General features: G+C 44.3%; 1 protein-coding gene across 1 annotated transcript; it reads right to left on the bottom strand.

Moving 5' to 3' along the window:
• Window positions 1-9,569: 9,569 nt before the first annotated feature.
• Window positions 9,570-25,049, bottom strand: PPAT (phosphoribosyl pyrophosphate amidotransferase). The gene is made up of 11 exons (XM_075566043.1): window positions 24,764-25,049; window positions 19,994-20,060; window positions 19,181-19,387; window positions 16,668-16,780; window positions 14,959-15,101; window positions 12,702-12,774; window positions 11,813-11,964; window positions 11,148-11,275; window positions 10,845-11,066; window positions 10,507-10,627; window positions 9,570-10,108 (listed from the first exon to the last, which is right to left on the bottom strand). Exons 1-11 carry the CDS (start codon window positions 24,889-24,891, stop codon window positions 9,933-9,935), a joined length of 1,530 nt encoding a protein of 509 aa, XP_075422158.1. The 5' UTR covers window positions 24,892-25,049; the 3' UTR covers window positions 9,570-9,932.
• Window positions 25,050-27,107: the final 2,058 nt, after the last annotated feature.

Genomic DNA, 27,107 nt, shown 5'->3' with positions numbered 1-27,107 from the left:
ATCAAGACGGGAGAGAATGAGGGCCTGTGTCAGAGTTTAAGCAGTCGAGCAACAGAGGAAAGGGCGTATCTTTGTTATATTGCGAAGGAAAAAGCGACAGGTTTTAGAAATGTTTTGAATGTGAGGGGCGAATGTGAGAGAGGAGTCGAGTGTGACCCCTAGGCAGCGTACTTGGGCTACTGGGTGAATGATTGTAGTTCCAACAGTAATGTGGAAGGAGGTAGTAGGGCCAGGTTTGGGAGGAAGTATGAGGAGCTCTGTTTTAGCCATGTTGAGTTTAAGGCGGCGGAGGGCCATCCAGGATGATATAGCAGAGAGACATTCAGAAACTTTGGTTTGTACAGCAGGTGTAAGGTCAGGTGTTGAAAAGTATATTTGTGTCGTCAGCATAGAGGTGATAATTAAACCCAAAAAATGTTATTAGGTCACCTAGAGAGAGTGTATACAGAGAAAAGAGAAGAGGTCCCAGGACAGAGCCCTGGGGTACCCCCACAGAGAGATCAATAGAGGAGGAGGTGTTAGCAGAAGAGACACTGAAAGTCCGATGGGAGAGGTAGGATGAGATCCAGGATAGAGCTTTGTTCCGAATACCAAGAGTATGGAGAATGTGAAGGAGAAGAGGGTGGTCCACGGTGTCAAATGCTGCAGAGAGGTCGAGTAATATGAGCAGAGTATAATGACCTCTGTCTTTGGCAGCATGGAGGTCGTCAGTTATTTTAGTGAGGGCTGTTTCCGTGGAGTGAGCAGTGCGGAAGCCAGATTGTAGAGGGTCTAGGAGAGAATAGGTGTTGAGAAAATGGAGCAAGCGAGAGAATACAAGACTTTCAAGGAGTTTAGAGGCAAAAGGCAGGAGGGAGACAGGTCGATAGTTAGAAAGACAGGTAGGGTCAAGCTTGCTGTTTTTGAGTAATGGTATGACTGTTGCATGTTTGGAGGATGGAAAGGTTCCAGAGCAGAGGGAGGAGTTAAAAATGTGTGTGAGCGTAGGGATTATAGTAGGAGCAAGAGGTTTTAGGAGATGGGAGGGAATGGGGTCAAGAGGGCAAGTGGTAGAGGGAGAAGAGGCGATCAACAGCGACACATCCTCCTCTGAGACAGTGGAAAAAGAGTCAAGGAAGGCAGGAGGAGAGTTAGGAAGAGGTGTAGGTTGGGAGGAAGAAACAGAGGGGATGTTCTGCCGTATGGATTCCACCTTTTCCTTAAAATAGTCAGCAAAGTCCTGAGCGGAGATGGAGGAAGGAGAGGCAGCTGAGGGTGGTTTGAGTAGAGTATCAAAGACAGAGAACAGTCTGTCTATGTGGTCACTTTATAGATAGGGGAACAAAACCTTCTCTATTATGGCCAACCGTGCATTACCTAAATATTGACACACGCACATCTGTACCGTTAGCCGTGCTAATAATCAAAAATGATCATAAAATCGTTATGAAAGCATTTTGTTAGCCACAGAACGGTATTGTCTATTCGTTTGTATGTATACACATCTCTAACACACACACACAGTACTGTGTAAGAAAAAAGGTCCATCCTTATTGCCAATATTGAATTAGATCTTGGAAATAGTCTCACTAGAGAGGCTACATTCGGACTTCAGGCAGAGATCTTTTCCCTATGGACACTGAAATAAAGCTCCACAAGACAGACTTTAAACTGAGATTTATGTCCATCTTTCCTTGTAAGTAAAGCCTGATCCCGTTACCTTTCCATAATATAGCAAGGAAACTGCAAGTTCCAACAGCCTCAGGGGCTGCAGTCCATATGTTGCCAGGCAACCAATTGGGCTGAGATCCCCCGAGAAAGTAGCTTATGCTACGAAACGCGTTGGATAATATTTTAGCCCGTATGGTTATTCATATCTCAGTCTGTGTGCCGAAGCAATTCTGAGACTGTTTGGATTTTCTGAGCGACGCAAAATCTTAATTTACGGCCACCTTCACTTTACGGCCAGTCGTAAATACATACGGGACTCTTGAGGAACGAGTCTGGCAGTGGCTCCAACGATCCCGACATCTAAGGACACTCTACCCAGATGCAGAGAGGCGATCGGAGGGTTTCTCAAGTACGGCAGCTGCTTACATCTCCATGCAAGGATTTCCTTAGAGAAGGACAAGTGGACGTCAGCTGATCCCGTGGTCGTTGCGGTTCTGTGGCTGTTGCGGTGCCTGTTAACACGTCATTGTACATGAAATGCCTAATATATTCTGATCTGATGTACGCAGATATCTTACCATTTTAATATATACTAGCTGAGAGACCCGGCGTTGCCCGGGATGTAATGTTCCTGCTCCTCTCTCCTCCCCCTCTCTGTTTGTCCCCCATTCACATCAATCCAGTCCCCCCCTCCCTCCTTTACAGCTCTGTTTGTCCCCCTTTACAGCTTCATGCAGTGTGAGTGTGTCAGTCATTGTGTGTGCGTCAGTCAGTCAGTGTGTGTGTGTGTGCGCGCGTCAGTGAGTCTGACGCAGAAACACAAACACACACACAGAGACTGAGTGACGCGCACACAGTCAGTGTGTGCGTGCGTGTGTGCCTCAGTCAGTGTGTGCACACGTCAGTCAGTGTGTGCGCGCGTCAGTCAGTGTGTGCGCGTCAGTGTTTGTGTGTGTGTGCGGCAGTCAGTGTGTGTGTGTGTGTGTGTGCGTGCGTCAGTCAGGGTGTGTGTGCGTGCGTCAGTCAGGGTGTGTGTGCGTGCGTCAGTCAGGGTGTGTGTGCGTGCGTCAGTCAGTCAGGGTGTGTGTGCGTGCGTCAGTCAGGGTGTGTGTGCGTGCGTCAGTCATGGTGTGTGTGCGTGCGTCAGTCATGGTGTGTGTGTGTGTCAGTCATGGGGTGTATGCGTGCGTCAGTCATGGGGTGTGTGCGTGCGTCAGTCATGGGGTGCGCGTGGCAGGCAGTCGGTGTGTGCGTCAGTCAGGGTGTGTGTACGCGCGTCAGTCAGTGTGTGTGCGCGGGCGCCATTCAGTGTGTCAGGCAGTCAGTGTGTGTGTGTGCCTCAGTCAGTGTGCGTCAGTGTTTGCGTGCGGCAGTGAGTCGGTGAGTGGGTGTCTGTGTGCGACTGTGTGTAAGTCAGTGTGTGACTGTGTGTCAGTCAGTGTGTGTGTGTGTACCTCCTTGCGCCAGCCGGTGCTCCCGGCCGCAGGGTGGGGGTTGTGTGGGGGTGTGTGTGTGTGGGGGGGTTGTGTGGAGGGGGGGGGAGGTTACCTCCTTGCGCCACCCGGTGCTCCCGGCCGCGGGGGTTGTGTGTGGTGGGGGAAGGTTACCTCCTTACGCCCCTGGTGCTCCCGGCTCGGCCGCGGGGGGGTTGTGTGTGGTGGGGGGGGGGAGGTTACCTCCTTGCGCCCCCGGTGCTCCCGGCTCGGCCGCGGTGGGGTGTGAGGGGGGAGGTTACCTCCTTGCGCCCCCGTTGCTCCCGGCTCGGCCGCGGGGGGGGGTGTTAAGTGCTTGCTGGCGCTCCCGGCGGAAAGACAGGGCCGCGATGAGAAGAGCTGAGTGGGCAGGCGGCTGCGTGTGAGAGGCGGCGGGAGTTTGCTGGCGGCGTGTGAGAGGTGAGGTGGAGGCTTGGCGCCGGGGAGGCTGAGGTTTGCGGTAAGGGGGGGCGGGGGGTTTGCGGTGAGGGGGGGCGGGGAGTTTGCGGTGAGGGGGGGCGCGGTGATTTGCGGTGAGGGGGGCACACACACACACAACGGGAGTGAGAGGTGGTGGAGAGTGGGACTGGCGCAGATCCGAGGAGAGTGACTGTGTGTGTGTGTGTGTGTGTGTGTCTCTCTCCTTTGGCCCGTCACTCCGCCTCAGGCCAATGAGAGGTGTGCAGGGGCGGGCGGGCGGGCCAAGGGAGCAATCTCATTGGCCTGGCCCAAGGTCCAATAGGATTGCCGCTAGGGACACAGGGAGACACATACAGACATAGAAACATGACTGTTTGAGAAATATATAGTAGATAGATATATAGATATATATATTGGAACCTACTTCACTATATGCGTCTGCGCTTTTGTTTTTTCTGTGTTTCAGTTGTCCCAGGGGTGTTGAGTCACTCCTTACATACAGCTGCAGACGCCCACTTACAACTTAGAGGTTGTTTTTATTTCATTATCACATAGGTGCTTATATGGGTTAATATTCCTGCACAATAGAGTTTATTAGTTGCACACTTGTATTCTGTTCTTTCGGACACTGAAATAAAACTCCACAAGACAGACTTTAAACTGAGATTTATGTCCATCTTTCCTTGTAAGTAAAGCCTGGGTCCCCCTGATCTCGTGTGTCTCTTTACCTTTCCATAGTATAGCAGCAAGGAAACTGCAAGTTCCAACAGCCTCAGGGGCTGCAGTCCACGTGTTGCCAGGCAACCAATAGGGCTGAGAGATTCTGACAGTTAAGAGGACTGTTAGTTGGAGGCAGGGCAGACAAAGGGAAGGGAGGATCTGAGTGTCAGTGGCACTCAGACTAGGCTAGACACTACCCTTAGGTCCAATCACATGAAGCGGGTGATTGCTGCAGGGAAGGCCCCTTAGATAGGGATGCTTACCCATTTTACTAGTGTCAGGGACACAAGGAAGAAGCTGTGTGGTGATCGCTGCCTGTGGGACGGGACCAGACCACCGCGGTGTTAACAAAGACTCTTAAAAAGGTGAGACCCTCCTACCAGAGTCCACCCAACGCAGACACCATCGCTGAGGGCCACATCGCTGGATCAGACGGATCTTCATTTCTAAGTCGGCCACACCGAGTACTGGAGTACTTGGCAGGTACCTCAACAAGTGCACCAACAGTTCACGGCATATAGCTACTCCTTACACTTTTAGGTGGGCTGGACACTGGGAAAAGGACAGCAGGGTATTGGTGCCTAGCACCCAAAGTACATTTGGGACACTCACTGGTGGTAATGGGTGGGGTGCTCATTATACTGTGATGTGGTGTTATGTTGCATAGTTGTTATAAGTTACTGTTCAGTAAATACTGTTACATACAGGCATACCCAGGTTTAAGGACACACTTTAAGTACACTCGCGAGTAAGGACATATCACCCAATAGGCAAACGGCAGCTCACGCATGCGCCTGTCAGCACGTCCTGAACAGCAATACCGGCTCCCTACCTGTACCGAAGCTGTGCACAAGTGGGGAGACTATAGAGCATGTTACAAATGTGTTATTTACATCAGTTATGCACGTATATGACGATTGCCGTACGGTACATGCATCGATAAGTGGGAAAAGGGTAGTGCTTCACTTTAAGTACATTTTCGCTTTACATACAAGCTCCGGTCAATGCGAGGTATGCCTGAATACCCCTGTGTGCAAATTACTGACTGTATTGTCTTGGTAGGGGCTATCCCACTGTGTGAGGATCCTTCCCAGGTTGATGCACTGTTAGTATATTCATTACACACATCCCAGGCTCCCAGTGGCAGAGGATCAGGCCTCCTGTTTGCCACTCAGGTAGTAGCATCACACGTGGTCACCCTAGACAAGAGGGGGGGGGGGGGGGGGGGAGGAGAAGTGGCTATAACATTTCTTTAATATCATGGTGTAAATGGTCTTATCCATGTTCTGGGGACTACAACTTGTTTTAAGATCTTGTTGGGAGTGAGAGAATTCATTTTTACCATTTATTTTACACACAAATAAAAAATTTCTAACACTGCTAGGGTTGCTATTTATGCACAGCTTCCAGTTTATCATTACCGATTATGCCTACACAGGAGTAAAAAAATTAGGGGTGTGCAGGTTCAGCTAGGATTTACAGGATACTCTGGAAAACATTTAATGTGACTTCCTACTCACTCACACCTCTCCCATATTTTCAGTATCTGCAAATTAAATATCTAAAACAGATCACTGAAGACATTCAGCAGATGTCCCCATCTCACACATGCAATTTCAAATTAATTCACATCTCTTCGTACCACTTCAACCATGTCGTAAAGTCACAGGCACAAAGAACGCAGTCACTGTCTTCCAGCAGAAAACCCCTGATGCAAATATCGCCATTCAGGGATACTCCATTTTTAGGAGAGATAGGTCAAAGAGAGGAGGAGGGGTGTTATTTTATATTGCAGACACCTTACAATTTACACTGCTACATTGCCCACCAAGTCCACCCTCTTTTGAAACTCTAGTTGGCAAAATCTGCCTCCCCTTTTCTAAGCCCATCTTGCTTGCTGGCATCTACCGCCCCCCTAAAGCCCTTCTACAATCCTTGACTGATCTCACCCAATTTCTTGCCTCCATTTCCTCTCTGAATGAGAAGAGTGAGCTGCTAGTTCTTGGGGATTTCAACTTCAATTGGCTTGACCCTAAAAACCACAAAATCCAGATACAACTCAAGTCACTTAACCTATCGCAACTCATTTCCCAACCCACACGAATAAACCTGAAGTCGCATAACCATTCCTTGCTAGACTGGATTCTCTCCTCAAACCCCAGCAGAATCCAATCCTCTGGCATCCTTCCTGACATTTTCAGTGACCATGCAATAGTGTACTGTGTAAGGAAAATTAAACCGCCCCATTCAAGCCCCAAAGTTCTCCTCACTAGAACATTTAAAAACTTTAACCCACAACAGTTTCTGGATGACCTTACCAACTGCCCATGGCACAGAATCGATTTAATTCCCGACCCTGATTCTGCGCTCGACTATTTCCAATCCGAGTTCTTAAAACTCTGCGATACCCATGCTCCACTACGCAAAATAAGGGTACGGGGGGCCCACCTTCCATGGGTTACACCTGACCTTATAGCACTCTACCAGTTCAGGGATGCCTTGTGGAAAAGCTACAAAGTAACTGGCACTACCAAGGATCTCAATCACTACAGATGCCTGCGGAACGTGTGCACAAGGCAAACAAGGCATGCAAAAGCACAATATTACTCTGACAATCTCCTCCAGAATACATCAAACCCAGCTAATTTCTGGAAGGTTATCAACAATATATTCCAGCCTCCTAACCATCAACAACCAAGTAATATCACTAAGGGGGATATTACTCTGACAAACCCCACTGACATTGCAAATGCATTCAATGATTACTTTGTGGGGTGTGCCACTAACTTATTAGCGAAACGCAGCACAAACCCCAAACCTGAATCTCATCCTGGGAGTACCCCTATAGTCCCACCCCCTCCCAACACTGCCCACAATTTTCAATTTAGCCCAGTATCTGAAGAGGAGATTACACAAGCGCTCCTCAAACTAAAACTAAGCAGCCAATGTGGACCCGACTTACTACAATCTAGGTTCCTACGACTTGGTGCCCCAGCCATTGCCAAACCAATTGCGTCCATAGTCAACTCTATCCTGTCTGCAGGCCATATCCCTAAGACCTGGAAAACTGCCAGAGTTGTCCCAATCTTCAAAAGTGGGGACAAAAACACTGTCTCAAACTACAGGCCAATCTCACTTCTCCCAATTCTATCCAAAGTTATGGAAAAATGTGTCCACTCCCAATTAAGCGAGTTCTACACCAAGACAAATTTCCCTAGCCAATTCCAGTCTGGGTTTCGTCCCAAACACTCCACCGTAACTACCCTGCTAAAAGTTTGCAATGAAATCCAGTGTGGAATGGAACGGGGACAACTCACTGGTGCAGTATTCCTAGATTTTGCAAAGGCTTTTGACACAGTTGATCATGCTATCCTGCTTAACAAACTCCAGAGCTCTGGAATAGGGAAACATGCTTTAAACTGGTTTCAGTCCTACCTATCAGGAAGATCCCAACATGTGTCCATCTCAGGCTCTAACTCCAACCCCCTGGATATCACCTGTGGTGTCCCGCAAGGCTCTGTTCTGGGGCCCCTACTCTTCTCAGTGTTCATTAATGATCTTCCCACAGCTTGTAAGGAAGCCTCAATACACATGTATGCAGATGACACAATCCTGTATGCACACAGCCATAGCCTCTCTGACCTTCAACACATACTTCAGTCTGACTTTTTGAGACTCGAAAACTGGATTTCCCAAAACAAACTGTTTTTAAACACTGACAAGACTGTAACAATGGTATTTGGGACCAAGACTAAATTTGTAAAGCTTCCAGTGACTGAGCTCCTGATTAGAACCAACGCTAAAACCACCCTAACACCTGTCACTAGTTTTAAATACCTGGGCTTATGGTTTGACTCCCACTTAACATTCGGGATGCACATTGATACCCTGACAACCAAGACCTATGCCAAACTAGGGGTACTTTACAGGAACAAATCCTCCCTAAGTCTCCTGGTCAGAAAGCGTATTGCACAGCAGATGCTAATGCCAATTATTGACTATGGAGACATAGTATATGGCTCGGCTCCTCAAACCCACCTTAGCAAACTTGACACCCTCTACAATTCAATTTGTCGTTTTGTTCTCCAATGCAACTACAACACACATCACTGCGAAATGCTCAAAGAACTAGATTGGTCATCACTAGAGTCTAGGCGCAAAGTTCACCTTTCCTGTCTCACCCTCAAATACTTTCTGGGCAAGCTACCCAGCTACCTGAACAAGCTCCTCACCCCTACCACATGCAGTACCTATCACCTGAGATCAGACTCCAAAAGACTATTCATGGTCCCAAGACTCAACAAAGTATCCGGACGTTCCTCCTTCTCCTTCCGTGCACCCCAAAACTGGAACAACCTACCAGAGACTCTCATATCCACCACCAGCTTAAGTTCTTTCAAATCTAAGGCTGTCTCACACTTTAATCTGGTCTGTAACTGTTTCATACGCTCATAATATATATTTTCTTTAACTGTGCATGCAATGTCTTGTATATAAATGTATACCTTGTTCATTTATGTAACTGTATTTGTAACCATGTATTATTTGTTTTACTCTGTGCCCAGGACATACTTGAAAACGAGAGGTAACTCTCAATGTATTACTTCCTGGTAAAATATTTTATAAATAAATAAATAAATAAAGGGTGAATGCGAGTGCGCTGGTGCTCAAGCTCTGTGACGTCAGGCGATTCATGGACTGCTAGTTGCGCATGTAGGTGACATCACGTGAGCAGTTCACCCTTATTGGCTGAACCGCACACGTGACCAGGGCAAGCACAAAAAAAATAAATAAAATTGGCTCGTCGCGGCAAACAGAGCTCACGGGCACGTGCCTGTCCGCACTATAGACAATCACATATGGTTTCAAACGCGTTTTAACCGCTACACCCTGGCCAAGACCTAAAAGCAGAGGGACTGTGCTTGCATGAATGTATACATCACAGTTCCTGTACAATGGGAGGTAAAATATTAGTTATTGATAAGCACTTTCTGCAAGTTGGCTATAGAAGCAGGTTCATCATTATTGGCTTACAGCAAAATCATGCTCATCACAGAAACAACAAAAATGAGTAATACTTTGCCAGAATGCACACATACCACTCCTGTGTGTAATAGAAGAAAGAAAGGGTGAAGAGAAGGAAAAACAAAGCCCCCCCACAAATTAACTAAGTAGTGTCATCCATGTAGTGTAACTGTCACCATTTGTAGGCAGAGGTGACACCAACAGAAATAAGGCACTATTTAAGCCAGTTTTCTCCAGTTGAATAAGCCGACCACAAAAGAGGAAAAAAAAAAAAAAAAAAGAGAAAGAAAGAAACGTTTTATTGACGGTCCTTGTGCTATTGTGCAGGAAAGGCAGACATTCTCCTTTTACACAGGTATTAACCCAACAGGGAAAAACATTTGTACTGTACATGTAACTAGTAATAGTTATTTTTACATAGAGACCTACACCCCCTTTATAGGTCAACCTTCATGATTCAAGAGGACAGAAATAAAATTCTCGTGTGTGGTGTATATCAGCAGGTGAAGTGATTATGGTAGTTCCAGTGTTAACCGTTTTGGTAAGGGCTGGTCATTGGATAAAAATCTAGCCAACATTTGGCACCAGGTCAGGCAGATTCTCCATCTCCTGCAGGTGCAATCGGCATGAAAATGGGGGAGGAAATCACCACTCCAGCTCCACTGGATACTCCCCGGTGAGACACGCTGTACAATGACCGAGAGATGCCGCTTGTGGGCTTTTGTCATTTAGTCCATTTTGTTCCTCCTTGAAGGTTTTGATACCCGCTCGGACCGCTGATGTTAATCCTTCAACCGAAAGGTAAACAACACTGTTTGCACCTTAAAGAAAAAAAAATATATATATATATTTATTTACAATAAGGGTAGATAAGGGCTTTCAATAAGAATTTGACAGAAATCACATTGTTATAAATAAGACACCGGGTCAACCCTTTAAACATGAATTATTCATTGTACATATACATCCGAGAAACATTTACATGCATTTAATGTGTGTGCATATAACGTGCTTTACTTTCTTCCTCTTCCCCCCCAAAGATAAAATTAGAGGATGCAAGCATAAAAGTAAGATTTCTATTGGCAAGTGCGTTATCACAATTGTATACTCTTAAGGTGAATTATGACGTGCTGGAACATCCATCAAGGACAGACAGCACATACAGGCTATGAGTAACAACCAAACTTACAATCTGTTCAGTAAGAGGAGCCTTGCTTACCTATGTAATTTGCCAAGTCTTTGAATTCTGGTCTGTTTGCAATAAGTTCTTCTTTTGTGGGAATATTTATTCCCATGTAACAGGGATATTTAATAGGAGGAGAAGCCACTCTGATATGAACCTGAGGAGAAGCATAAAGCAATAAATATAGTATATTCCTAGCACTGGACTGCAGATCTGTTTAATGCTCTTCAAACATTATAGGCGATTTAAAAAACTAGCCAAATCAGATATTTCCTTTATAAAAAAAAAAAACAATATATAATAGATTCTAATCTTATTTCAACTATTTTACAGAACAGTGGACTGGATGACAGAAAAGACTACTTGCTCCTTACCTCTTTTGCCCCAGAATCCCTGAGCAACTTTATAATGGGCGAGATGGTGTTGCCTCGCACAATGGAATCATCAACCAATACTACCCTTTTGCCAGCAAAGTTATCAGACAGGACTCCAAACTTTTTGGCCACTCCGAGCTGCCGTAACCTCATGTTTGGCTGAATAAAGGTTCGTCCCACGTAACGATTCTTGCACAGAACTTCCACGTATTGAAGGCCACACTGCAAATTTACAGGAGATTTTTACATACCCAATTTACATATACCATATGCTTTATCTGTGCAAACAGACAAAAATAATACCTTCTCTGCATAGCCCAGAGCAGCAGGGGTTGCAGATTCAGGCACGGTGCTGACCAGGTCAGCTTCTACTGGAGCCTCTATAGCCAGCTGCTGACCACATCTCCGTCTGACTGAATAAACCATCTGACCTGTGGATGAGTGAATCTAACTTTGTTGTATCAAGTTTTTGGTTGGACTAATGATATACAATAAGCCATACAAAGCAAACTTCTAATTAAATGTAAACATTTGTTCAAGTTACTCCTCGAGCATGGCAAGGCTATAGAAATTGAATGAATGAACAGAAAAGTTTGTTTGTAATTTTGTACTGAGATGGGGGGACAAACGCCAAACATGGATCACTCAGGTGTGATCGTGCCAATATCAACAATGGGGATTTTTTGTGCGATGGCATAATATGTGATCCATCTCACACAACTTATACAAATAGGGACTTGGTATCTGCGTGATCACAGAGGACTGAAGGGCAGGGGGAGTCCTCCTTCCGTTCCTCTATTTAGATAGTAAAATCAGAATTGTGATTTTAATGTAATTAGATTATTTTCTTAACCCTGGTCGTCTGTAGTTACACGGCGAAAAATAGCTAGTTACTGGTTATGGTGGTTTCCGATTCTTAAAAACGTGTATATTTGTTTCCCATATGTTCCATGTACAATATACTGTACCTTCAAATATAGAATCAGGCCGAGCAAAATAGACATATTCAAAGATACAAAAAGCAGCTGGGTCGCCTCCAGGTCTAGGCACAATATCCAAGGTCTGCACGCCATGCTTGGATATTTTCACAATTTCTCCTGGCAGAATTTCCCGATAATAGCTGTGCAGAGGAAAAAATAAAATAAACATCCATCTATATTTGTTTAAAGGAGTCACAGCACAGGTAAACTTCCCGCAACACCGACTTGATACAATTCAATTCTAACCCGTGGACTGTGCAAAACAATAAAATATATCACAAAATCAACACAGAGCAAAACCTTCTGAACGCAGTAATTGTGAAAGCGCTATTTTAGTGCGGTATCCCAGTGTATACAAAGCAACATTACTTAATTAAACTATAATTTCTCTTTACCAAGAACATCCTGCAGAGAATTTGAGTGCATCCTTTGATTTTTACATTACCAGCTCCTTTGGGCAGAAGGGAAGCAGCTAATTATACATAATAATGCAATGTGAGAGAGATCTGTGCAGCATTGAAGGTGTTACTCCTTTAGCCTACAGGCACAATTCCAGCAAACTCTACACATGTGCTATCTCAATATGAGGACCTGCAGACGGATGCAGAATTAAGCGCACATATATTAGTTATTTAATATACTAGAAATGAATGATTACAATATGGTGAATCTTATGGAGGGAAAATACTGGTTTCCAGATGTGATTGTAGCATGCACATACCATGGCTTCCTGAACCTCCCAGAGAAGCAACAGTTTGCACATGGTAGCTAAAAAAAAGTGCATATCTGGCTGTAATATTTATTCCATTCAGCCATTATGAATAGGCGCAGACCAATAACCAAGGGGGAGAGGGAGGGGGAAGTTTTTTCCACTTACTCTGCACCGATGGATAAATAGCTGCAAGATTCAGACGAGACCACCCAGCCCTCCGTCTGCGAAATATTTTTTCCTGTAACAAAAAGAAACTATTAACATCCCCATATAGGTTTTTTCTTAAGCCCAGATTTAATAACGTGGTGCCACGCCTCAGCACCCTTTAAAGGCCTGTTCGATAGTGCGGCCTTGGGCTGCGCTTATAGTACTGGCTACAGCGATGGCGTGCAGCTGCAAAGCAACTCAATGTTGTCGGTAGCGACGGCGACATGTGACGTCACAGCGACCAAAAATTGCTGTAGTCAAAAAGATTGAGATTTACAGAGAAAGACGCACCATGTGACTGGCAGCAAGCCAATCACATAGCATATTAGGCTGCTCTCTCCCTAGCTCACATCACCGCCCCTTGCCTCCAGCTACATCACAAACCCGAGTGCTGAATGCTAGAAAGCGCACATTTTTACCCTAGTCACATCCCACCTCTTCTCTGGCTTGGAGGGTCTCCTTTTTCGTTGGAATTGCTCCTGCAGCCAGACCAAGACAGACAAACGGGTATAGGTGCACAAACACTTTGCAACTCTTTGATTAGATTTGTGCTTCGTTACATATGCCGTTTACTCAAATTGAGTCAAATGCAGGGTTATACTCAAGTTCAACCTAGATTGCAAGCTTGTAATGACCTCCCTCAAAAAGAAATACAAGGTTTACACTTTTTTTTATTTTAAATAATAATTTAAAAAAAACGCAAAGGTAAAATCGCATTTCCCAAGATACTGGTATGTTTAGATCCCATTGTGGTGTATACAAAGGAGTAGGATCCTGCTTTAATGGGGACAATGCTGCCCCAGTCTATGGAGGCAACTATAGTGCGTCACAAACGAGTGGTTGTGATGAAACCAATGCCAAGCAAAACAATCACTGCTCCAAACACTAGTTCAACAAGAGATATTTCCCATGGTCACAATGACTGCTTATTGCATAAACTAGATTTGGTTGAAGATGTTATTGGGATGAACGTTAGGAGGACATCACCAGGTCGCACAGGTGATTTCAGCATATCTGGTACGATTAGATTCTGCTCTGGGAAATGGGGCGGTTGAAAATATATAGGAAGTCCCTTTACCAGACGTGCGCCTAAGGAAACAAATATTGATCAAACTCTGAAAACTCATTATAGGGAAATGTGTTGGAAAATGCATTAGATCTGATCATCTTCCATTGATTTCGGTTGAGAGAATGTTTTTGCTCCTAAGGAAAATATTATATACACACCGTTTTTCAGTAACTTAAGGGAGTCTCACAAAAGGGAAGCATTGCAAGAATGACAACGCCTTGTGCTATGGAATATGCATGCACTTTCCTTTTTTGAGATGCGACTAGTTGATTGAGTCACCTGTGCCGACGCAGGGATATCCTTAAAACCCGACCTGTTGGTGGCCCTTAAGGACTGGAGATGGCTACCCCTGGCCTAGAACAGTATTACACTGACCTGGAGTAAACTGGCAGGTACATAACAGATTAAAAAAATAAAATAAAAAAAAGGGGGGGATTTTTGTTTTTCATCCTGATCAAACAAAATTGTCTGAAATATTTGAAGCCTCTACCACAAGCTGTGTGTATGGCACATTTCCTGACAGTTCTTATAAATTGGGGCCAAAATACAAAGCTATAAAAAAAATAAAAAAAAACTTTTCTACTAGCGACTGCTTCATAACATGAGAACAAGGGTCAGGGCAGCTTTTACTCTATGTAAAACCCTGCACACGTTACCAGGAGACTATTGTGTTGAAGAAGCAACCCCCCTCCCCCCCATTGGATTCCCCCATGGTTCTTTAAGTGGGGTGAAACAAGAGAACCGATTAGGACAGATGCACTTCTATTGTGGGCAAGAATAAATGACATAATTAGCAAGGTTCTGCCATCATAGGTTACCGACTCGCTAGAAGTTGGGCTTCAACAGTAATGTTAAATTCCTGATGTTGGAGGGAGATCTTTCCTGAAACAGGGGGAGGAAGGAGTTCCTTTCGTCCGACAGACTCACCTGGCTTCCCCTCAACTAGGTACAGATGTTGCCCATTTTGCGTTTCCCACAGTCAAAGAAAATAAACCGCAGCTATTCCTGACTGCGGGAAAAGCAGCCGCAGGCGGCCCATAAACAGGAAGCTTCTGCGGCTACCACCTTCCCAGGGCTGTGGGCCGACGCCTACAATCTGTAAGGAGGAAACTTCCAACATCTGGTAGCAAAACCAGCAGACTTTACCTTTTCCATCACTGGCCACTGGGACGAGGCGCCCAATGCAGAGAGGCCGGTTCCCAAAGGGGTCACGTACAGCGTAGATGACATCGTTGTGCATGACAACAAGCGAGTAGGATGTAGGCGTCTCATTCATTAAATTTTTTATTCTGCGGAAGGTGTGCAACAAAATAAAATGAAGAGGTTACCCTCTGGGTGTGCGGTATTACAAGGCCCTTCAAAGTCAAAAAGGAGTTAAGCACCTTTGAAGTGGTTTAATCTAAAATGCACATTAAAAATATAAAATGTTGGAAAAAAAAAAAAAGCCAGTTACAAAGCAACCTACACATTAAACAAAAGAGAACGCTTTACCAGAATTAGCAATCGGTATTGAGAATAAAAAAAATGTACAAAAACAAATGTAGTTGGATTTTTTAGAATGACTCATCATGGCCTTTGTCTCCAGGGTCTCTAAAATGCATGCTTGCTACATGAACTACTTGTCAATCGTATGAACAACTGTTTGGCTAATAATTACTTCATAAATCGCAAAAAAGAAAAAAGGTAAGACCGTACTTTATTTCAATTTATTCTTGGGCAATTTTTTTTTTATTTAAAGTTTGTAAAAATAATAATAATATATAATAAAATAAATAAAATAATGCACTAATCCCATGTAACTAGCAACTATTAGTTACTTTTGGTCCTAGATGGGACTGCCCCAGTTAGAAAACGGTTCAAGAAAAAAAACAAAAAAAAAACCCTGATGTTTGCTGATCCTGCCGCAGTCCCAGATTAGTACTCTTGCATGGCAGGAAGACAAATTTGGAAGACACCATGTGTTTATACATCATGCCTCTTCACCACAAAGCCATTGCAAATGGATTCCTCAAGTACTACATACCGATGTCACCGTGACCGTAGGCTCAGCCATGCAAACACTTTCAGTGGCGGTCTGCAGAAATAGTGCCGTCTAGAAGTGCAGTCCAACACCCTAGTTTGAGTATATTCTTATTTTGCTCATAGTAATGGTGCTACCCAGTCACAAAGTGACGAGTTTTATAATGGTACAACTTCCAGTAGTTAAAAATTAAATAAGTGCTGCAAATCACAAACAGATCAGCTGCATAAAAATGGAAACCTGCAATGTAAATTAGTCCAGAGACCCCCCCACAATCCACAAAATACTCCCAAACAAAAATCTAAATATTATTTATTTTTATAATCGGATGGAATGCAGGGAGATCTTCCAGGGCTGAACTTCCCGGTGAAGTTCTTCCCGGTGAATATACTTCCCGGTGAAGTTACTGGCATTACTTCCAATAAGAAGCTGCAACAGATGGGCCATTTTATTTCATCCTGGAGGGAGATTTAAACACGGTAACATCACCACTATGTATCTCTGAAGCCAAGGGATCCCCGGAGCTGAAAATAGCCCGGTTTAGCTTCCAAGGCTCCTCCCGGTTCTCATACTGTAAAAATACGAAGTTACAAGTAAAATAAATACAGAAGTAGGGGATTGCCGATTTAAAAATGTCTGTAGTTTTATATAAAAAAGAGATACCGATGTAAAAATTTAGGACTTGCTTAAAATGTTGCCATAATGGTAAATGTGTTTCAGGCCATTTGGGTACTATATTGGTCATTCACATACCTCTTCACCGACTTGCACTACCAACACAACCCTGGAACGGGCACTGTGGTATGTACAATGTCATCCACAAACAAACACTTACCGTGCTATCCAATCCGGAGTATGATCTTCTTCCAGTGGAGGAGTGAAGGCCAGAAGCTGTGTGATTAACTCGCTATCGGAACTGGTTGACAGCCCCACGCCATGACGCATCAACTGTCCAATGTACACAAAAACAAAAAGAAAAAAAAGGGGGACAAGAACATCACATGTAGCTACAACCAATGCCAAAAAGGCATTATATTTTTTTAATTGTTTATGTAAGCTTAAGAGCAATCCACTACACCCCAATGATGACATTACAGGCTCTTTCTGTAACTTTTGATTTGTGCTGGAATGGGTGTGGGGAACATGGGCGGATAGTCCTACCGGGTCATTGGGGTTGCAGCGGCTCCCCAGCTCCCTGAGCATCTGCAATAATCTCCCTTATCCTGTTGTCACCAGCAACCAACTTCTGCCTGACCAGAGGATGGAGATGCAATCCCGTCGGGCACCTCACCCCAAGTTAAGAGTGTGTGTCTAACATTCCCCGGAGCGGCACCTCCTCCTGTAGCGTCGCGTTGTCATAGCGACCTAACGGAAAATGATGCCGCGACGTCACATGGTGACAAGTTGCCATGATAACACAATGCAGGAGACGGGCTGCTAATCTACGAATTGTCCGGGATGGTATGTACCTAAAAGCTGCCCTTGGTGGTGGGGGGGGGGAGACGAGGGACCATACACCATATATATGATGGCAGTGTCTACACATCAGGCCATTTTGGGATGAGGTGAAAGAGAATTGATCTGATCTCCACTATACTACCTGCAGATTCCTGGGTCAAAAAAATTAAATATATTGCATTTCCTAAATGCTTCAAGATCGGTTCCATTATTCTGGGAACGCGTGCGCACGCATGTGTATGAATAAAACATCCGATGTTAAACATCACCAGTTAATCCAGTGCTTGTGTTTTTACTCCATTCACAAGAGGGATTTACACAGCAGTACAAACAGCAGTGTGGGAAATATATAGATTTAAGAAAACCAGAGAGAAATAAGAAAGTAAGCGTATACACTGGTCACTGAACGCCAAAACCCAGCAGATCACCAACCATGCTCCATTAATAAAGTCTTATGTTAGTTATATTTATGCTTCACGGACAGCCAAGCAACGCATAACATATTCCAGGGCTGGCCAGCATAAAGGTCACCGCTCTGTAATAGATCAAAATGTATTTGATATAGTAATACAAGAGAAACAAGAATGGTCCTCAGAAGCACTTTTCGGTTTTTAGGATACATTTCTTTGTCTGCACTGAAGCCGGTTTGAAAATACAAACTGTGTTTCACTCTCAAATTGAAATTGTTAAAGGATTTGGCATATATCTGCTTCATTTACTTACTACAAGAGATCTTCACAAAAAACCTTCATGCTTTTGGGAATACGAGGTCTGAAACCACGAAATGGGGTAAGCTTAAAACAAAACAAAACACAAACCACCACTAAATTACTGTCATTGTAAAATGTTGGGATTTTTTCTAGTGTTTGTCTTGCTGATTGAAGTGGGAGAACCCGGTTTGAATCCAAACTTATGGTCATATTTACCAACCAACCAGTCTGATGCCAAAAGGCACCTCCCAGCGCTGGAAGGCCCCTTACAGTCCATTCAAATCAATATATTCCACCGCTGAAAAGTTTTACGGCAGAAGATTGCTCAGTAATGTCCCATAGTGCTGCTCGCACCAAACCCACAGCAGTGGGGAATGATGAACCATGCAACATGTCACAAAATTCCATGTTCAGTTTGTCATACAGTTGCCTCTGTTGTTATTTCCCCAATAGCATTGCTGTCCTTGAGCACTGGGAGACAGAATTGTTTCTCTGCCTCCAACTTGGCTGTGTCAGGCGACAAACTCTGGTCTGGCTCCAAATTAAGGCATTTCTTAGTACACTTGCTTCCAACTTCTCTAAACCTATTTTGATTCAATAGAACAGAATAGTTACAGCTTGACTGGGCCCTATCAAATAGCTAGATAAGCAGCTGTGTGAACAATGCATCCCAGAGCAGAGTTTATTAAACAACTTTTCAAGGTCTGCAGAACAAGCAGGACCGGTTTTAGAATTTTGCCGCCTTGCAGCAATGTGTTTCCATGATAACAGGATGTCACATGGCGTCCCTTTGTCATGGCAATGTGATGTGGCATCAGGATGCTGGGGGGGGGGGGGGGGGCAGGAGGTGGTAAGAGACACCACTCTCTCCTGAATCAATTTTAATTTTTGTGGGGAACAGAGCAAGGCCTCTAACTGCCACCCCTGCCTCCCCCCCCCCCCCCCCCCCCCAAATAAAAATAATTTTTTTGCTGTTCTACGCCTGGGACAAAAATATCCTCCATAATACAGTATTTTGGTAAACATTCATACTGGCAGGGGACAGGAAGGCATTTAGCATATTCTGCGTCCCTTTGATACACTTCTTGCCGTTAGGAATTATTTGATGCTTACATTTCCATTTAGCATCCACTGCTCCAATATTCTGGTGTAAAAGGATTGCAGTGGTGAACATATTTACCTTTCGCCTGAGCCGGGCAGCATTCACCAGTTCGCCATTATGTGCCACCGCAATCTTTCCATGTAGCGTTTCCACCACGAACGGCTGGCAGTTTTCCAACTCCGAGTTCCCAGTGGTTGAGTACCTCGTGTGGCCGATCCCAAGATTGCTCATGTTCAGCTTCTTCAAATTCTCTTCACTGAACACGTGGTTAACGAGGCCCATCCCCTAAACCAAGGAATGCAATTACAAATAAATTAACAGGGAACACAAAAAGTTAGACCACGTCTCTATTCATAATGCACGCACCAAGGTATCAATGTACTGCCATAAATCAGAAGTTGCATCAGGTTATCTACTTGGCATTTATTTTCCCAGGCATGTAATTGTGTTGGTTTGCTCCTGGGCCCCAGTCACACCAGTTTCAGTCGCGACCTGTGGTCCTAGGGTCGTGCTTCCAAAGAGCAGGGGGAGCAAAGACAAGATTTTTGGCAGGGGCTGTTTCGACCTCATTGCTCAGCCACTGCACCAAAAATCTTTTCTTTTGGGAAAGGTGGTCACGCATTGCCCTTTCTGCAGGCGCGCGCAGGTAGGTGATTCTTCTTTGAGAAAACACCCCCACTGCCAAAAAAAAAACCACAAGGTAGCTGGGTGTCACCAATAGAAAGCCACAACCTCGTCTCCCGATGACATACAATGCAGTAAGAAGCCCTGACCCTGTGGCCACTGTATGCTTGTCCAATGGCCAAAAGTGTCTCATCGCCCGGGAACCCCTGGTTAACGCAAATCAATGTGTGGGTTTCTTCATGAGAATTATGAGAACGACACATTTACCTTGTACATTTTAAATGTTGGCTCAGTGTCCCCATTACTTGTCACGATGCCGGCACTCTCCTGTCCCCTGCGTAAAAGGGGAAAAGTATTTTAATAAGTTGGTCTGCACACTTAAGATCAGCGGTAGCAACTTCTCTGCCTCCGTGCCTGCTAAAAACAGAGACTTCATTAAAGCTGCAGTTCAGTCAATATCCTGCATGTGTGTTTTTGTTAATAAATCAGTTCTGTAGTAAGAAAAAATAATTTTAGCATTTTCTGTTTTTAAAAAAACAACTTTAAAAGACCAATTTTCTTGTATTCTATTTTAACAGCCATTTGCTAAGGCACTGCCCCTTCATGTCCTGTCACAAGCCCTGGCACACCCCTTTGTCAGCCCTGCCCTCCCTCTAGCACATGTCAGTGCAGGAGTGCTCATGAATATTCATGAGCTTCCACTGACAGACAAGCAGAATATAAACAGATCCCTTCACTAATTATGTCACCGAATTTCGACCTATCAATACATGGAGAACGAATTGACTGGCAGCTATACAGTTCTTTAGGTAATTAGAGATTGCCCACATAAAACTATTGAAGTAAAAAAAAAAAAAAAAAAAAAAAAATAAATTAAAAAAAAGACTGAACTGCAGCTTTAACTACTGATTCCTTCCAGTCAAGGACCACTTCAAGCTCCTGAGACTTCACAAAGAAACCCTGTATGCAGCTCAGAGTGAGAACTGTCTTCTCAAAGTTGAAGACGATATCCACTATTTAAGAGTGGATGAACTCGCATGTATGTTACAGCTGCAATCACCCCTTGATCATTTCCCCAACTTTCTCTCATAAACCTGTTCTGATTCAGATCTGTTTTATTACCATTTTACAGTAAAACTGATTTATTACCATACTTAAAAACAGATGAATCAGACTGCTCTCCTTAAGTATTGCGTCCTATATAGATAGGGTGAACAGGTGCAAAAAGGTAATCAATATAACATACAGAGAGAACTCAAAAGAAGGGCTCAAAGAACCCCATTAGAATGCACTCATAGCAATTAATCCTATTTAATTAATTGCCAAGAGTGCATTCTAGTGGGGTTCTTCGAGTCCTTCTTTTGTGTTCTTTCATTATGTTATTACCATACTTGTCTGTCACAGGAAGCCCTAACCAGACGGCAAAAAGAAATGTCTTACGATAGGGCACCATTACCAAAGCAGTAAGCTGTTCATTGATACTAAAAAGGCACGATCTTTAAAATAAAATCCCTGACTGGGTTCGAGATCAGGGGGAGAGGGCAGTTTGATCTAAAACTAAAATCATTTCACCTATCCAATGTCAGCAGTGAGTGACCATAAACAATACATGGTTTATGCCCACGAAACAGAGGTAATTTCTGGAACAAAGCAGTCAAGCAGAAGGGGTCTTGCTTATGGGTCCAAACGTTGTTTTGCAGGAGAACTTAGAAGTGACTTAACAGTTGTTAATCACACACAAAACAACTGAACAGTCTACATTTTGACTCAAAATATTCATAAACTGCACTTGAATCATGCAAGAATGGAAACTTGATATAGCACGGTCCCAGCACAACCTCTGTGCCCGATAACCTACAATCTGAATAGAATTTGTACCACATTCATGTCCCTTCAGCTGGAAACAGCTCATCACATACAATAGCATTTGACTGCAGAGGTGAAAGTGAATAGGGAGGCAGCATACAGGTGGTAGAACAATGTATGAAGGGGTCTGGGGCACAACAGGAAATTAAACCCCTTCAGCCCAGGTTATATAGTACAATGCACGATGTTCTTTTTATACTTTGTGGTTTACAGAGGAAAAACGAAGCCGTGGTATTTTGATTTCAGAAGAGCACAATGCTTTCAAACAGTAGTACAGCCCGGTTGGCTGCCATTTTAAAATGTAGCCCGTTAGCCACATTTCTGTTATAAAGATAGACAGGAGAACATTTAAAACAAATTATTTTTTAAATTGAGGGGGGGGGGGGGGTAGAGAAATGCAAATGGTTTCAGAATTAGAACAGTTGTCCATTTATTTTAGCCTTCACTTTACATCTGTTATATGCTATATAGCATTAATCGATCTTTAAAAAAACATGTTTAGTGTGTCTTGAATGCTGCATAATGAATATTAATTGGGACATTTATTCATTAGTATGAGTAATTTTCACAAGATACTCTGCTTTTTTGGCTTGCGAAGGGATTAGATATTTAAAGCAGCAGTGTCCACAATGTGGTCTCTCTCGACCCTTACAAATTTAGCTCTGCAGGTTGTATATGAAAACCTCAAGATGTAAACAACCGACTACTGACGACTGCAACTTCCTCTAACCAAAGAAAGTCTCTGAGCACTAATGTCCAACATGTAATTTATCAAACCACGTACAAAATATGCAGAAATACCAACCTAAAAACAAAAACACAAGAAAATAAAGGGCCGACAAACAAGAAACCCTCACTGTTTTGGGCAGGCACTTCATTCTCAAAAAAACATCTAAATCTGGTATGCACCTAGTATTCTCCCATTTCTTGCATATATATAGTAGGGCATTTAGTATTTGCTTTAGGTATTGCACCACCGTACGCTTTTGTTTTACTGCCCAGAAAAAATCATCACCATCAAAGAAAGCTTTAAGAGCGCCTCCTACTGGTAACCAGTACACAGGACAGGTAGTGACCCCACTGGTGCACAATTACAATTGCCCTTGAGAAAGAAAAATTCTGCGGGAAACCAGTTACTTGTGAAAATGAAACAATCAACCGATTTAGTGGCAACAAAAGTTAGCTGAACTCAAGAATAACGGAAATAAAAATGTTACGGAGATTATAAATGTACAACAGGGATCTTCATTGTAAGGCCAGCGTGCCAAATCCTGCTGCCATTTGGGCCATATACCACTGCTAACTGCATAACAATTTTGCCATACAACGCCATTTTCAGCTAAATGCTTGAATAAGTACAGTGCAGGTCATTAAGTGTCAACTATGCACTTTTTTTTAATTGAATTATAAATAAATGTTAAATATTTCCAAGATTACATTACAGTACTTTTCCAGCACTGTCTGTCACTTCTAAATATATTTTGATTAATCCTCAATGGAAAACTGGTTATAAAAGCCTTGGTATACACAATAATCCTCCCCCCCCCCAATCCCCTTTCCAAAAAGCATCATGTGGAACAGTATCACTTGTACTATTATATTGTACCTTTATATAGGTGTGTGGCCATTCCAAACTATGGATGATACATGACATACATACACTTACCACAGCAGTTTTTTGGAAACCTGACCCAGTACGATTATGATTGATTACATGCGACAGCCTACAAGCCCTTTCTTGAGTTCATGTAGGGATAGACAGAGAAGCCAAGAAGCAGGTGGCTGTGCTGTCCCTTTAAGACTACGGTATTTTACAACGCAGTTGACGCAACACAGGAATAGGTTAGTTAGTGAAGTCACAAGTGTCGTGCAGGAGTGGCGAACTCCAGTCCTCAAGGGCCACCAACAGCTCGGGTTCCAAGGATATCCCTGCTTCAGGACAGGTGGCTCAATCAGTGGCTCTGTAGTCGACAGCCACCTGTTCTGAAGCAGGGATATGCTTAAAGCCTGAGCTGTTGGTGGCCCTTGAAGACTGGAGTTGGCCACCCCTGATATAGTGAGCCACAGCAAGTTTTGGAAGGAGGGTGTAACAGATTACCCCAGTGATACTTTTATTATTTAGATTACACAATGCAATGTAGATATTAAACATAAGAAGCTGTAAACAATGCACGGATAACATTAAAGATTAAAATCTTCAACTTAAAACAAACGCAGCATAGTACTAGCAAATATGCGGCTCCAAGTTAAACTACGCCTGTCAGCTATTTAAAAAATAGAAACAAGATGTTACACCACTGCCTAAATTAAATGACCATGAAAGCTACCGCTATCTGTGCACTTCCACCCTCATTTGTATGCAACCGTTTATGTAATGTACCCGTGTACCCCGCTGCAGCATAAGTTGGCGATTTACAAATAAACAATAATAAAAAGCTAGAGAATGGCAGGCCCACTGCAACCACATTTTTGGATTATATGGGCCCCAGAATTGAGGTACAACATGTGGCCCATGTGGAAGGGGCTCAAGGCCACAGCTCCACCACATTGTAGGCAAAGGATAGAGGGGGATGGGGTTTGCTATAAGAGGGGGGGGGGAGGAAGAAGCAGGTGGGGCCTATAAACATTGGGACTGTACCCTTTCTTGATCACTTTGTTGTCAGAGATGCAACGTACTACACATTAAAGAGCATACATTAACTCAGAAAAAATGTGCTAAATAAAGGATGAATAACAGGACATGTGGCCCAGTGTCAGTTAGGGAGAGTGGCTGCTCCCCCGTGTGGCATGGCTGCGGCTCCCTGCTGTGCATGGTCACCCCGGGCACTGTGTAATGTGCAACATCCCCGACCTCTTATCTGACCATCAACCCCACCACGTACAATGCGCCGCTCTGTCACACCCGAGGGACACCAGTGACCAGGGAATTGGTGCATCCTGTCACACTCATCAGGACAGACACGCTCTTTGTTTTGGTTACTCGCCGCTAACCCAATTCAGTGGCAGCGTGACCACTACGCATCGTGCTACACCTTAAATATAATCACCATATCCCCCCACTAGTAAAAGATAAATAACCCTGTGTTGCACATCACTTTGCAAAGAGCAGCAAGGGCTCCCAGAAAGTAAAATGCACCTAATTTAATGATATACATGTTATTAGAGCTGTACCTGTGCTGCAGTCCGACCAGTCCCAAGGCGAGGACATGGGGCACATCCAGCTGCGTGGGCCAGTCCCCCGCCGCCACGCAGCCGAACACCCCGCACTCCTCGCGGATCCCCGACTCCTCCAGCTCCATCACAGCAGCGAACACGTGGGGCTCCTGCAGCGCGCACACACACACACTCACTTCCTGGGCGAGGAGGGGGACGCAGGAGGCGAGCACAGGCGTGGAGGGGATTTAAATGCAGAGGCTCCAAACGCCACCACGCTGAGGCAAAGGGGGAGGGAGGGATGGAAGAAGGAGGAGGGGTAAAGGAGCGGAAGGGAGGTGAGAAATGAAGAGTGGGAGGGATAGCAAGAGAAGGGAGGGGAAGTGATAGAAGCAGAAGGGAAGGGAGAAGGGGTAGAGGTGAGAAGTGATTGGAGAAAGTAGTGGGGGTGGGGGTGGGGATGAAAGGAGAAGTCAAAAAATGAATGAGATGGGGAGGGGAACAAAGCAGGGTAACAGTAGTATAAAAGTATATAATGAGCAGCCACTTTACCTTCTTGTTTCAACATTGTCCCTCTTTCCTTCTAGATCTGAGGCGGCCAACCGGACTGGGATTAAAATTAATACCTGTTTACATTGACAGTGTATAGTGCCATCAGTTTATGCTGTGACAGTGTGTAGTGCTGCCAGGTTACACTCTGTCAGTGTATAGTATTGTAAGTCTTTATTTATGTAGCGCCAAAAGTGTTCTCATTGCTTCACAAAGAATACAGTACAGGGAATTATAATAATACATTAAGCGCAGCAAAATCAGACAATAGGAACAGAAATTCCTGCCCGAAGAGCTTACTATCTAAGAGGTATGATGGGAGGTTTACAGCAAGTGAGGGAATAAGTGGTGGTGCTTGGTCACAATGGGTGGTAGGCGTGACTGTAGGTTTGGGACAATAGCCATGAGTGCAGGATATTGGGATGCTTGATTTGTGGGGCAAGTTTTAAGGTTGGTCAGGATTAAATCAGAAGGTTAACACCATTGGCATGGGAGGAGATGGCAGTGTGGCGTGGGTGAGATCAGGTGTGTTTATGTCTGGGTTCAGGATTAGGAGAGATATCCCCAGCAGCAGGAAGTAGTAGAAAGAGGGTGTGAATAGAGGATTTGTGGGGTTGCTTTTTATTGAGGGGTAAGGAAGTTGTTGGGAAAGTGGTGTATAAATAATGGTGCAGTGTATGGGCACAGACATAGGTGGAGAGGAGAGATGAAGAAATGTGGATAGGTGGGTTGTGGGGAAGTTGGAGAGAACAGAAACGTTTACAAAGGAGTGAGGAAACATTAAACAGAAAAAGCAATAGGGAGGTCATAGTGAGATACAGGAGGAGAAACTAAACCATGTATTGGAGGATAGGAAGAGTACAAATCATCAGAGCATTTAGGAAGCCCCTGTTTTTTTTGTTTTTTTTTCTCTTTAGGGGTCGCACATGAAGCACCGAAGGGCCGCATGCCTACGGTGACCAGACGTCCCGGTTTTTACATTGGAAAATCTGGTCACCATACGCATACGGCCCTTGGGCTACAGGTTGGCCACTCATGCTCTAGATTGTAAACTCATGAGCAGGGTCTACATTACCTCTATGTATCTGTTTGTGCATGTTTGTCCTCATTTCTATGTAACTATTTATGTTTTTGTAATATACATAACTCTATACCCCATTGTACTGCAGAATATGTTGGCACTTCGCAAAAATAAATAAATAATAATAAGAGAGAAAACAAGGAGAAATAACATGGGAGGGTGAAAGGATGAGTTAGGAGTGAATTAATGGGGGAGGCACGGGGAAAGGATGAGTTAGAAGTGAATGAATAGGGGAGGCAGGGGGAAATGATGAGTTAGAAGTGAATGAATGGGGGAGGCAGGGGGAAAGGATGAGTTAGAAGTGAATGAATGGGGGAGGCAGAGGGAAAGGATGAGTTAGAAGTGAATGAAGGGAGGGCGGAGGCAGGGGGAAAGGATGAGTTAGAAATGAATGGGGGAGGCAGGGGGAAAGGATGAGTTAGAAGTGAATGAATGGGGAGGGCGGAGGCAGGGGGAAAGGAGGAGTTAGAAGTGAATGAATGGGGAGGGCGGAGGCAGGGGGAAAGGATGAGTTACAGTAGAAGTGAATGAATGGGGGAGGCAGGGGGAAAAGATGAGTTAGAAGTGAATGAATGGGGAGGGCGGAGGCAGGGGGAAAGGATGAGTTACAGTAGAAGTGAATGAATGGGGGAGGCAGGGGGAAAGGATGAGTTAGAAGTGAATGAATGGGGGAGGGGGAGGCAGGGGGAAAGGAGGAGCTTGGTAATGAGAAACGAATAGAGCTGGAAAGCA

This window comes from Ascaphus truei, chromosome 1, assembly GCF_040206685.1.
Source record: "Ascaphus truei isolate aAscTru1 chromosome 1, aAscTru1.hap1, whole genome shotgun sequence".
Classification (NCBI taxonomy): Eukaryota; Metazoa; Chordata; class Amphibia; order Anura; family Ascaphidae; genus Ascaphus; species Ascaphus truei.
The sequence above is the reverse complement of the archived record's forward strand: the minus strand, read 5'-3'. Positions and strand labels throughout refer to the sequence as shown.